Source organism: Callospermophilus lateralis, chromosome 2 (genome assembly GCF_048772815.1).
Source record: "Callospermophilus lateralis isolate mCalLat2 chromosome 2, mCalLat2.hap1, whole genome shotgun sequence".
NCBI lineage: Eukaryota > Metazoa > Chordata > Mammalia > Rodentia > Sciuridae > Callospermophilus > Callospermophilus lateralis.
Genome location: NC_135306.1, coordinates 53,972,461 through 53,986,834, shown reverse-complemented (window position 1 = coordinate 53,986,834; position 14,374 = coordinate 53,972,461). Strand labels below are relative to the sequence as shown.

Here is a 14,374-nt window from a genome sequence, read left to right as displayed (position 1 = left end):
CTTGGGAATCTAATGCATGTTCAAGTTTGAGAGTCACTGGCTTAAGGGTCAAGAGCAACAGCTCTAATATCAAATACAATGGTTCAAATCCTAGTTCTGCCACTTTCTAGGGTTTGACTGCAGATGAGTCAACTTCTCTAAGTCACAGATTCCCCGTTTGTAAAATAGGAATCCTAATAATATCTCATTTCATAAAGTTGAAATTATACTCAGTGAGACAAAGCATATAGAATGCTTTGCATAATATCTCCCACAAGTAAACGATTAATGACAAAATAAATGACTACTTTCTACCTTCTCTGATCCAAGAACATCATTGCAAATGTGGACTGCTGTTACGGTGTGGATGTGAGGTGTTCCCCAAAAACTCATGTGTGAAACAACACAAGAAGGTTCAGAGGAGAAATGATTGGGCTGTGAGAGTTGTAATCCAATCAGTGAATTAATCCCCTGATAGGAATTAACTGAGTGGTAATTGAAGTGTTTTAAGGTGTGGCTGGAGGAGGTGGAGATTGGGGGCATGGCTTTGAGGAATATATTTGTATCTGTCCAGTGGAGATTGCTCTTTCTGCTTTTTGATCATCATGTGAGTTGCTTCCCTCCAACACACTCTTCTGCCATGTTGTTCAACCTCATCTGGAGCCCTGAGGAATGGAGTGGGCTATCTGTGGACTGAGACCTTTGAAACTGTGAGCCCTCAAATAAACTTTTCCTCCTCTACAGTTGTTCTGGTTGGGTCTTTTAGTCACAGCAGTGAAAAAGCTGACTAAAACACTGCTACACCCAATGTAATTTATTTGGAGTTAATAAACAGTGCTTTGTTTTCTGCACTGACTATAACAATTCTCAGTGGCAGGTGCACCCTATTACTCTCTTCGCACCACACGGCTGCATTAAAGACCTCAGAAGAATAAATGATTAAACACCTAATGTAACAATGGACATTACTATTTCCTTGCCTAGTAACCACTTTCTGCTTCTTCCTCACTCCTAGAATCCCAGTTTTGTTTGACATGGCAATATAACCATTTGAATAAGTTTCAGGTTCCATTGTGACAATGGGTTATATGTGGCATAACTAGGTGAGAAGGCAGAAGTGAAAGTTGTCATATTGGGCTCCTGGAAACTTGCTAAAGAAACAAACTGAAATGCCATGATTTATTTCATTGGCCTTCTATCTCTTCCAATCTGGAAGACATGAAGAAAATAAATCTAATTATTAAGCCAATATAATTGGGTTACTTTTACATGCAACTGAACACCCCCTCTAACTGACATACCCACATTTAAACTGGCCTCCCACTATCCTGAGATTTGACAGGAGAATTTATCATAATTTATCATTTTGTAAATTTCAAAATTCCCTAATGACAAATGGTGATAAATGAGACCTACCTCCTTTCTTTACAGTTAGGCAAACTAAGAGGCTAATGAAATCAAATCCTCTGAGCTCATTATAAAGAACATATTTTTTTGTCATAAAGTATGAATATCATCTTAATTAGGGCTACTATCTTGTTAACTATCATCCTTATAAATATAAATTCATTTATTTTAAACTGTGGTAACTAGTGATAATAACATATTAACATCATTATTATTGAAGTATTTAAATAAACAAGATTTTTGTTTTGCAGTGTATTTCTTTGAAGCAGGAAAATATTTTGTAATCCAACTGGATAAAAACATTAGTGAAGAAGATATCTTGACAGAGTTCTATATGACATCCAGAAGTCAAAACTGAGATTTAAATAATAAGCCAAGCACACAATACCCTTCATTAATGCTTATACCTTGATTTTAGCATCCTACTCCTGAGCTCAAGATTTCCAGATTTTTTGGACATGACAATTTCACTTAGAAATGGAGCCCAAGAGATGCTACATGAGTCCTCTCCAATACAATTTGTTTTTGAAGAAAATACTTCTTGAGCCAGGTATAGTGGAGTATGCCCGTTACTCAAAAGACTAACACAGGAGGATGGCAAGTTCAAGGCCAGCTTTGGCAACTTAGCAAGTCTCTGTCTCAACTAAAATAAAAAAGACTGGGGACGTAGCTCAGTGGTAGAATATCCCTGAGTTCAATCCTCAATACTGTGAAACTGAAGAGGAAGCGGAAGAAAAGGAGGAAGAGGAAGGAGAGGAAGAAAATCCTTCTTGGGTTCTTTTCTAGGTATGCAGGTAGACACTCACCTCTCACTGTAAGCTGTCCGTGATGCAGGCCATCAACAGTGACCAACTGGACGGCACCAATGTCATCATTGTCAACAATCTGAAACTGTTCCCAAGTGATAGCCCGAGACTGTCCCTCCAGGAGATTCAGACCTGCAAGAGTAAGCAGAAAAATGTCTCGGGAAGTCCTGTGGCATCCAACATTCCTGCTTAAGGAAAAACTAAGAAAATCTACTTATGAAACTGAAAAATCATATTTCAGATGCTTTTAAAGAAACCATTCCAGCTATATTCCATAGATTTTTGCTTCTAGTAATATATTTTAGTACTATTAATTTCAATATAAGAACTGGTTCCTTAAGATGTATCCTATTTTTTTATTCTTTTTTCAATGCTGGGAGTCAAACCCAAACTCATACATGCTATGCAAGCACCCTACCACTAAGTGACATCCCCATCCCCACGATAAATCCTTAAGAAACATGATGATGCCAAAACTACTGAAAGAAAGAAGAGATATGTTCACAGTGGTCTCAAGTTCAAAAATTTCCATAGGGAATTTCTCAAAGGTTGTATTCAGATATTTTAAGTAGGCAAGAGACATAATTTATGAGAACATGCACAGCCTGCAGTAAAGTGGTTCAGATGCATGTACAGAGCTATTGTGCCTGAGGGTGCTCAACAGTGTTAGATGTGAAGTGCCAGAAACTTTGCAAAGTTTAGATTATATTAAGGAAGGGGATTTTGTAACTGAAGGATTAAAATAAAACTTTCTTCTTGAACCCAATATGCCAGAGGAAATCTGTGGAGAAAGATTTGTTTGCTGATCAGAGCAAGAACAATATATATTCTGGACTAAACATTCAGGTTACAGACAGGGAGCTGTGGCATCATCAAACAGCCCAATACGGTTGGGTACTGACAGCTTGTCCAACCTTTACCCTCCCTGCCTTCAACTCAGATGTGTGGTTCCATCTGCTCCCAGGAGACAGTAGCACTACAGAGCAATCTACTTTAGCTGAAAAGTTGGAACCAGCTCAATCATATCGCCTTCTGTTCTGCGAATCTTGACATGCTCCAAAGGCCCCTCTGTTAAAGGCTTAGTCCTCAGGGTGGTGCTATTGGAAACTGATGAAACCTTTAAGAGGTGGGGCCTAATGAGAGGCTTTTAGGTCATTGGTAGCATGCCCTTGAAGAATAGTGTGGGACCCTAATCTCTTCTTCCTTTTTTTTTTTTTCTCCCTGACTATGAGGTAAACAGTTTTGTTCTACCATATGTTCCCACCGTGATATGCTACCTCACCATAGGTCCAAACAATGGGGCCCCTCAATTGTGGACTAGAACCTCCAAAGCAGAGTCAAAATAAACCTTCTATTTTTATAAGTTGATTATCTCAGGTATTTGTTATAGTGACTGAAAGCTGACTAATACACCATGTTTATTTGCTTTCCCCTTAGTCTGACTTTCAGTGTAAGGTTAGTACATATGATCTGCCTCAGGGTCTCTTTTCTAGGGAAAATAAGCTAAAGCATACAATATATAAAGGAAAGGAAAAAAGAGAAAAGGGAAGAGAAGGAAGAGAAAGAGAGGAAGAAAGGAAAAAAAGAAGAAACAGAAAGGGAAGGGGGAAAGAGAAGAAAGAGAGAAAGGAAACAAGTGGGGAGAGGGAAGGCAAAAGGGAGAGGGGAGAAAAGGAAGAAGGGAAGATGGACAGCACATGTCTAAAAGAACTTCCATGACTGGTATACGGTGTTTTCTTTTCTCTCTCTTTTTCCTTTGGTGGCACTAGGGATTGAATTTAGTAACGATTTTGAAGCCACAAGTACACAGTGCAGCACATGAAAGACATCATAGGACACAGCAGACAAGCATCAAAGAAGAGTATAAATCTATATAGCAAGACAGTACTGTAGGTATACCTTCACAGTATATTCTATTTAATGTGTTCTCCAAATGTTCAAAGATGGCAAGCCCTAAGTTTATAATAAGTAAAAATTCATTTTAACAAGAATTCTAAATTCCCAAAGTAGCCCAAACTAGACCTGGAGCTCCCTCAACAACCACATACATATAGACTATCCCATCTCCACACTCAAGCAATGATCTAGGTAATATGTGATTATTCCTAAACTTCAGGTAAACAATTCCTTCCTTTCTCTCATTATCCTTCATCAGAGGTACAGGGGGACATGGAGCCAGATTTATAAACCATGGCCTCTCAGCCAATGTTCTCCATTTCTATTAAAATTCACACATATAGATACATGTGGAGGATTCAAGATGGTGGACTAGAGGAAGACTGCATCCCTAGTCACTCTGTGGGATTCAAGCAACAGGAGTACCACCTCTTTGTCAGTTGAGTGAAAGAGGGATTTCACTAAAACTCAATATTGGACGGTCAGAGTGTCTTAGAGACTCAGAAATTTGGGTACATTGAACAAAGAAGAAAGAGTACATTGGAACCACACCAGTTGCAGCAGCAGCTACAGCAGCAGCAGTGGTACTGGTTCAGCACAGAGGGACAAAGGACACAGAAAGGAATATAATGGACAGATTTAGTATAGAAACATTTGAGATCACGAAAGCACCCTGTCCTTGGCTTATTTAGAGGATGTACTGTGCACTGGTGGTTGAAAAGTCTCCCATGTTTCCCATCTGGCCACAGAGAGTTGGGGTGGGAGCCATCTTGACCACACCTATGAGGGGTCTCCATCTAGATCACTCCAGGACACCTTGGCAAGTGAAGACTGTGTCCTAAGAAGGCCCACATGTAAGAGTGGAAGAAAAATCCCTCCAACAGATGCATAAAGCCCAACACAGGAATACAAGAAATATGAAAAAATAAGCTAACACAAAAGTTCATAATTTATCAGCAAATGAGCCCCAAAATACTGAAGTAGAGGAAAAATTGGATAAGGAACTCAAAATAACCACTATAAATTAATTAAAATTAATCACTATAAAAATGATTAATGAATTCCAAGAGAACACAGAAAAACAACTAAATGAATTAAGGAAGTCAGTACAGACTATGAATGAGACACTCAATAAGGAGATAGAAATATTGAAAAAGAACCAAACCGAAGTCTTGGAAATGAAAGACACAATAAGTCAATAAAATATTCAGCTGAAAGTCTTTCTAGTAGAGTAGACCATGGTGAAGATAGAATCTCAGAACTGGATGACAAAGTGGCCAACCTTGAACATTCAGACAGCAAGAAAGAAAATAAAATAAGTAACCACAATCAGAATATACAAGAACTGTGGAACAACATGAAGAGACCAAATTTAAGAATCATTGGAACTAAGGAGGGCTGTGAGATGCAGACTAATAGAATGGATAAACTCTTCAGGGAAATAATAACAGAAAATTTCAAAATATATAAAGGTGTACACACACACAGACACACACACACACAGACACACACACACACACACACGGTAATGTGGTTAAGCTGCCACCTGAGTATTTAAGTCATAGACATGTTCCCCCTAATGCATCCTTAGACACATATTTTGAATGCTATTAATGGTATTAGTGATAAAGGGAAAACCTTCATTTACACTCACATTTACATCTGACCTAAGTACATACATCACATTATGAGTCCATTTAGTATGGAGAAGCAAAGTCTTTTTTTTTAAAGGAGCTGATGCTCTTATTTTTGTATTTGAGTTTCTATGCAACCCAACATAAAAATAGGAAACTGCATCCCAGTCTGCACCTTCCTTCCATTCCTCTAAACAATTTGAGTTAGGGCCTTTGCTCTCAGTCCAGCTGTGGTTCAATATCACAAAGAGTCTTTTTTTTTGCTTCTTTCAGTTGAAAGGTGTCCTTTTGGCTCAACTCCCCCAAGAGGCAAGAATATGGCCTCAGACATGAGGATACTGGATTTTAATTTCTCATCTGGCCACTAGGATAAAACAAAACAACTATCTGACATCCTTAACCATCTGACGTCTGTATCACATGCGTGAACTGGGAGTAAAACTACCCTTCTTTCCTGACCCATGACTTTCTGGTGCTCTCTTCGGGGCTCTGCTGGCTGTTGCCTCATTCTGGGCTTCACCTGTATTCCAGGACACCCGGGGGGCGTTGGTGTCTGCTGTTCTGATGGAGATATGGACTGTGATGGGTACACTCCTTCCAAAGAAGAAGTCATATACCTCCAACTCCACCTGCAAGCAAACAGATGTACAGGAAACACACACTGAGAAGTTCAACTATCAAGTACCACTAATGCTGGGGTCATACCCACGGGTGGAGGCAAAAATGGACTCTACTTTTGGCTCCTGAATCTTTCTCTTTTACCAAGTTGTGCAGCCATCACATAAAGTTAAGAAGGATTTCCATCACCTCAGAAAGTCCTTATGCTCATCCCTGTCAATTCTCCTCACCGTCTACCCCACCCAGGCGCCAGCAATCTGCTTTCAGTCTCCATAGATTTGTCTTTTCTAGAAATTTCATTTGAATGAAGACATACAACATGTGGTCCTTCATACCTAGCTTCTTTCTCTTAATGTTTTAAGATTTATTTGTGTCATAGCATGTTGTCAACAGTTCTTTCCTTTTAATTGCAAATAGTTCCATTGTAAGGATATATCACATTTTATTTGTCCATGATGAACATTTATACTGTTTCAAATTATTAGTCATTTTGTAAGAATATTCACATGAAAGACTTTTTTTCCATTTTTTTTTTTTCTTCAGTGCTGGGGATCAAAATCAGGGCCTTACACATGCTAGGTAGATGCTCTTCCACGGAGCTATACCCACAGCTCCTAGGTACTATTTTTAATTGTTGTTTTAAATATTTTGATTTTTAATCGACACGATTATACATATATATATTATTATTATTATGACACTGCAATGCATGTATACAATGTGTAATGATCAGATCAGGTTTACTGTTATAAACATCACTTCAATGTATAATTTCTATGTATTGGGAACATGCAAAATCCTCTCTACTAGAGGATTTTTTAGTTAGATATTGAAATATCTAACCAAATGTTGTCAACCACAGTTGACAATCTTATTGTCCTTTGGAGCATTAGAGATTATTCCCCTCAACCAACTGGATCTCTGAACCTGATAATGATCCTCTCTTGATCCCTCCTTCTCAATTTCTCTATTCTACTCTCTATTTCTTTTCTTTTTTCTTTTTTTTTTACAAACTGATTTTACTTTTTCAGACCCCAGATTTTGTTCCTTACTTTATCAGTTTTTTTAAATATTTTTCTTCATATAATTTACTAATCTGAAATTAGCAAGTATGTTGGAGAAGTATCCCTTCATTTGCTAAGGAGACTGCCCTTAGTCCAACATGAGACCACTCCAATGTTTCTCTAAGGGAGAGACTTTATAGCACTGAGTCTCAACTGAGGGCAGTTTTGTGTCACCCCACCCCAGGAGATATTTGGGAACATCTAGAGATACTTGCGGTTTCACAAATAGTTGCATGGGGTGGGGTGCTACTGGCATCTAATGGGTCAGGGCCAGGGATGCCAATATCCTACACTCACTGCAAAGTATTATCTGATCCAAAATGTCAATGGTGCTGATTTGAAGAAACCCTAATCTACAGGTGCTATCCCGTTAAATATATTTTTAAATATTTTTTAAAAATTTAAGTATAGGGCTGGGGTTGTGGCTAAGTGGTAGAGCACTTGCCTTGCATGTGTGGGCCCCTGGCTTCTATCCTCAGCACCACATATAAATAGATAAATAAATAAAATAAAAAGATCCATTGACAATTTTTAAAAAATTAAAGAAAGAATAGCCGGGTGCCATGGCTCACACCTATAATCTCAGGGGCTTGGGAGGCTGAGGCAGGAGGATCACAAGTCAAAGCCAGCCTCAGCAATGGCAAGGTGCTAAGCAACTCAGTGAGACCCTGTCTCTAAATAAAATACAAAATAGGGCTGGGGATATGGCTCAGTGGTTGAGTGTCCCTGAGTTCAATCCTTGGTATCCCAGAAAAAAAAGTGCACCCACCATGAAGAAAAACATTTAAGTAACAAGATATATTTTTTTTTTTGCTTAGTTGTGCTTATGAGTTATGAAGTTCATAACTAATAAGTAGAAGCCATGTGATAAGATTTGAGCTACATGCTATGTTTACATAGCACCACATTCTTGAAAAGAAGGATGAACTATAACAGAGGATTACAAGAGACACTAATTTCTGAAGAATGTGGGGTCCATTTGAGAAGATAAAAAAAAAATAATTAGTAGCAACATATCCCCAAATACTGAATAACAAAAGAAACCAATTCAAGGTGCCAAAGTAACAATCTAAAAATGAAACTCAACAGGGACACAGGATGACTTTTTGAAAGGTGTAAATACACATTAGATTGGACCCTAGGCCCGGGGCTTTCTGCCCACAAACCTGAAAAATGCATAATCTCCACTGAGAAAATTGGGAGTTACCGCCTAATAAAAAAAAAAAAAGAAAAAGAAAAGGACCACATTTGGACAGGTTTTGCTATAAGATTACATTATATAATGCCAGAAAATACACATAGAACACAGCCGGAATGGCAGTGCTTTGTTTGTGAGCTCAGGGTAAAACTGGATGTATAATGAAAAATTACTTCATACCAGGGAAGGAATGAGAGGCCAGTAAAGGAAAGAAAATGCAGCTGCCACACACTATTAAAAAGGGAAGAAAATAAAAGCAAAGGGCAATGCATAGCTCTTACAGCCTGAAGCCTTTGGATTGCCCTTGAAGCTAAATGCTGCAAATGCCTAAATTACATGGAAGACAGTCTGGTAACCCCAGGAACACTCATTTTCCTTAATAAACCTGAACTCAAGTCTTTCTCAATCTGCTCATTTAAATTTTCCATCCTGTCTGAATGACTTGCTGGTGGGTCTTTAAGGATGTGAAGTGTTATCATAGGCAAGATAGTAACCAGCTGTTCTCAACTTCCACTGAATCCAAAACAAGAGGAAAGAGGCTGAAACCTGCAGCAAAGGGGATTTAGATCAGATAGAAGGAGGACTTCCTCATGGAGAGTATTTGATAGCAAAATTAGTTATCAGGTCAGACTATGGCTTCTCCTTCCCTGAGTCAATATTGTTAGTTACAAACAAGATAAAAAGAGAAGGTATTAATAAACAAGATAAAAAGAGAAGTTATTAATAAAAAAGTCATGAACAAATTCATCTCTAACTTCAGCGATCTATATAATGCAAGAAGGCTGTAGGGGGACACCAGAGTTCTCAAACTGGCAAGCCCTGGGTGAGATGTGGCCCTCAGAAAGACTTTGTTGTTGGCAAAATATTTTTTACAATTTTTATGTTTTCTATATTTAAAAGGTGAAGATATTTTTATAAGAAACTATAGATTTCCAGCTCCTCTGGACAGATGAGAACTAGGGTGAAAAAAGACCCATGTGGCTCTACATGGCGGCAACCAGTTAGAGCTGAGTTGCAGCTACTTGCCGAGGGACCAGCTCTCTCTTCAGCTGACCACCACCATGTCTCTCTGGGCTTGTCTCTGCATGGCTTCCCCTGGCATTTAGTCTGCATCCTTAGTTACACTGATGATTCTCTTCTGAGGCAAAGAATGTATCAACATAACGTAGGATTGACAGAAGTAGCCTCTGTTTTTTTTGGAGGGGGCACGGGTTATAGGGAGTGAACCCAGGGCCACTTAACCACTGAGCCACATCCCCAGCCTTTTTTTAGTTTTTATTTTTGAACCAAGTCTTGCTAAGTTGCTTAGAGCCTTACTAAGTTTCTGAGGCTGCTTTGAACTTGAGATCCTCCTGCCTCAGCCTCCCAAGCCTCTAGGATTACGGGTATGTGCCACATCATCCAGTCAGAAATGGCCTCTTGAATAATTGAATAAAAATGAGGCTGGAGACTCTGCCTCTCTTCCTTCTCACCTCATAATTTCTCCTCTCAGAATGGCTGCTGTTAGGAGGCTGATAGGCAATCTGCATGTTGCTGAGGTCCTTCCAGGTGAACGAGGAGATCGGTCTGGTGTGATCCAACAGGTGAGTCATGTAGCCCTGGAGTGGGGCTTTTGTAATGTTGAACACCAGCAAGGGTTTGGGGGTCTCATCCTCTTCACAGTCCAGAACTGATGTAGTCAAAGAGGTCAGGATGAACTGATCCACTTCCAGAATAAACATGGCCATGAACGCAGCCCTTGGAATCTGATTCGGAATGCCAGCTCTGATGTAGACAGGCAACCACGCACTCTCTGACTTTTGAAGGAGAAGAAAAATAGGAAGAGGGAAATCATATGAATAGAGCTATAATGCACAGGATTAACAGCATGATATGTAATAAAGCTACAGCCCAAAGGACACATCCAGCTGTGCTCACAATCCTGGCTGCACATTAGAATCACCTGGAGAGTGTTAACACATGACAGCCAGAATCCACCTCCTAAGGTTCTCACTTAATTGTTCCAAGGAGGGGACCAGATAAGTGGTATTTGGTATTTTCAGAGCTCCCCAGTGACTCCAATATGCATCAAGGGTTAAGAAGGGAACACCTATTTTGGCATCAGAAATAACTGTGCTTACGATTCCATCTCCTGCACTTGTAATTTGTGTGACTTTAGACAAGTTATCTAACTTCCAAATCTCATTTTTCTCCCCATCTATAAATGGGAATTCTAGACTCCCAATTATCTAGTGAGGATTAAATGAAATAACCACAGCAGAGCACTTGGCAGTGTCTAGCATGCACACCAGCTTCCTCCGGCCACCCTGCCCTCCTCCTGACAGGTGGTTTTAAGGAGGACAGGGGGAAGGATGAAGGAAGAATGTCTTTGTGACTCTGTACTTGTGCAACTGAAGGAGGCTCACTCAGTTTGTTTGGTAGCAAGTGAACACTCAAACTAGAAAAGCATCTTAAAAATTGGGAGCTATGGCTGTGTGCAGTGGCACACACCTGTAATCCCAGCATCTCCGGAGTCTAAGTCAGGAGGATCATGAGTTCAAAGCCAGTCTCAGCAATGGTGAGGCACTAAGCAACTAAGTGAGACCCTGTCTCTAAATAAAATACAAAATAGAGCTGGGGATGTGGTTCAGTGGCTGAGTGCCCCTGAGTTCAATCCCTGGTACAAAAAAAAAAAAAAAAAATTAGGAGCTACACATAAGAGAGCTTTCAAAAGAAACCATGCACTGACATCATAGAATCTGCAGTCTCAATGCATGCTCTGGTGGAAAGAATCCTCACAGCAATAGATTCTGGCTGTCACAGAATGTGATGGATCCCACTGTTGACAGAACCAGGCTCAATTGGCCAGTGTCATGCTGATGGACACTGGCCTGGACTAGGAGTGGTTGTCTATATGCAACATAAAGTTAAAAATGGAATTCTTGGCTCAATCTCAAATGACATTCCAATAGAAGGGACATCAGATTTCAAAGTGAGCGTGAGACAGATCCCGTATTCAAAATTTACCTAGCAAATTGTCTAGGAATGGTTCTAGACTCCAAGACTCTCTCCTCTGCTATAAGAATACCAAAATGTTGAGAGAGGTATGAGACAGAGATGTATTTGGACAGAGGAGCCCTCTGCTGTGAGGAGTCACTTTCCCCACCCCACACCCCACACACCCCTCAAGGCAGGAAGGATGGGTCAATGGCACATCCCTCGTCTCAGGTGTCAGGAGAGAAGTTTCCTTGAGATAGCCTGTAAGTGTGCTCTATAGCTGGGGACAGAGGGAAATTCTCAGCTCATACCTGAGCAAGGGCAGAGGCCAGAGCAGAAGAACAATGGTGGCAGTGCTGGGAGCAGCCTGTCATTTTTTGTGGCAGTAAGGGACATATGAGTGCTTCCAGATGTGGGCCACAAGAGACAGAGGGCTGATTGGGGGTTATCCTGGACCCTGACCTTTAGGGAGCATCCTTCAGAGGCCAAAAGTCTAGCAGCATAAAGCTAGAGATAGGAATCACATCCTAGGGACTGCAGGAAAATTTGCAAATGACCATTCAGGTTAGAAATGCATTCTCTAAGAGAAGGAGAGACCCCTGTGACAGGGCTGTCCAGAGAAACCATGAACTTGCTCCTGAGACACTGAAGCAGCTTGAAACATCTGCCAGGCTCACAGAACATGAAACCATACTCCATCAGTGCCTGAGAAAATAAGGCCCCTCTCTCTCCAACAGCCCCCAAAAGCACCAGCCCAAAAGTTCAGACACTAGCCAGCAAAGCTTGGAAGAAGAGAGAACTGCAAGAGAGAATCAGAGAAGACAACCCCGCCTCTTCCCACTGCACGTTGACACGGGCAAATGAATGACATCCTAAGATATAGAGATTCTTCACGTGCCATGGGAAAAATATTATTTGAAGATGCATAGTAGGAAAAGTCAAGAAATGGTAAATCATGATTTAAAAGGACCAGTGTAGTACACTGAGATCAATTAAGTCTTAAGTCTAAACAAATGTTATTTTAAATGTTAATTAAAATGGATACCAATGTCAAAAATGCTTACTTAAAAGATAGGTGATATGAGAAATAATAAGGTATCACAATCATAAATTAGAACAGAAATTGCAAATTATATAAACAAAGCATGGGAGTTGGGCAATTGCCAGGAGAGAGGATCAACTGCACTCACCCTCACATACCTAGGAAGGAGCCAAGAGACCCCATAAAATATAAAATGAGATAAAAGACTTCTATAAGCAGATAAGATAAAGGCAAAGAAAGTATAACTTGTGTGTGTGTGTGTGTGTGTGTGTGTGTGTGTGGTACTGGGGATCGTACCCAGGGCCTTGTGCATGTGAGGCAAGCATTCTACCAACTGAGCTGTATCCCCAGACCTTAACCTATTTTGCAAGACAAATTTTTTGTGTCTGTGGTTCCGAAGATGGAACTCAGGGCCTTGTACATGGTGATAAGCAAAAATGTTTTCAATTAGCAAGAAGGCATAAAAACAAGAAAAGTAAGAAACACATGTATCCATTATTACCACAAATATAAATAGTTTGTATTTCTTTATTTGAGAAAATTCTTACAAAATTCTGTGAAAATGCTTAGTTAAATGTACCTTATAGGAAGGAACTGAAAGTTATACTGAAAGATCAAAAGTGAAAGGATGACCCACACACATATCATGTTAAGGGAGAAAAGCAGAATAACCACATTAATTTCAAACAAAGATGAACTTACGGCAAGAAGCATTGAAAAAGTCAAGGTAGGTCATTAAGATGGATAAAATATACAAGACAAAGATGCTTGTAAGCAACATTTTATTTAATGTATTCTGGTCAAACCTGTGGGGAATAGAATTGAAGAGGAAAAATTACAGGAAAAGACCGAAATTATCACCATTTGTGATAAGATGTAATTATGGTCTTTGAAAGTGCAAAGAACTGAAAAAAAAAAAAACACTTTAAATAATTAAATTCAGGAAAGAAGCCAGATAAATGATACCAAAAAATAGCTTTCCTGTTTTTCATCAATAACCAATGAGAAGATATCATGGGGGTGGAATTCTATTCACAACAGTTTCACAAAAATAAACTGCCCAGGACTGGGTTTAATTTTTGTGCTCAACTTCCATGAAGGAAACCATACACATTATAGAAATGTATAACATTTGCCCAGATAAAGTGAGATACCTTATTTCTGGACAAGAAGATTTAATATCCTAAATGCCATAATATTCTATCTCTGCCTCAGAGAATTTATAGTTTTAATCCAATACTGATAAACTCCTTAGGGCTTTAAAAAAAACTAACATAAATTATTGAATTATTTATTTGGGACTAAAAATAGGGGGAAACGGCTTTACAGAGGAGCAATGAGGAAGAGCTTGACTGATTATACATAGGATGATGTGGTACCATCATGACAATAAGTAGGTAAACCTAAAGTACGAAAGAGCCAGCCTTGAAACAGCGTTCTCTATATCTCACCACACAACAGAAGAGTCATTACTGTCAATGGGAAGCAAGGTGGTTGTCCAACAAATAGTGTAGGAAATTTGGCTACTGGAAGAAAAATAATTCCTCGTGTTCCACCATATGATAAAATTTATTTCAGATGAGTCAAAAGGCAAATGTAAAGAGAAAGACCTTTAAAAATGTACAAGAAATTATGGGTAAATGATCATATAGTTACTTTATGAGGATGAACTCTACAGTCATAAAAAAAATAACAAAAGAACAATGTACAAAACTTCATGTGTAATATAAATTCAATTTCATAAAACCAGCTCT

General features: G+C 39.3%; 1 protein-coding gene across 1 annotated transcript in view; it reads right to left on the bottom strand.

Annotated features, from left to right (window-relative positions):
- The window catches only part of Frem1 (FRAS1 related extracellular matrix 1), a 124,506-nt gene that overhangs the window by 98,412 nt on the left and 11,720 nt on the right, over positions 1 to 14,374 (bottom strand). The window contains exons 5-7 of the mRNA XM_076843420.2: positions 10,075 to 10,398; positions 6,243 to 6,351; positions 2,193 to 2,324 (exon numbers count right to left, since the gene is read on the bottom strand). Coding sequence (XP_076699535.2) covers positions 2,193 to 2,324; positions 6,243 to 6,351; positions 10,075 to 10,398 — 565 coding nt within the window. The remainder of the gene's footprint in view (positions 1 to 2,192; positions 2,325 to 6,242; positions 6,352 to 10,074; positions 10,399 to 14,374) is intronic.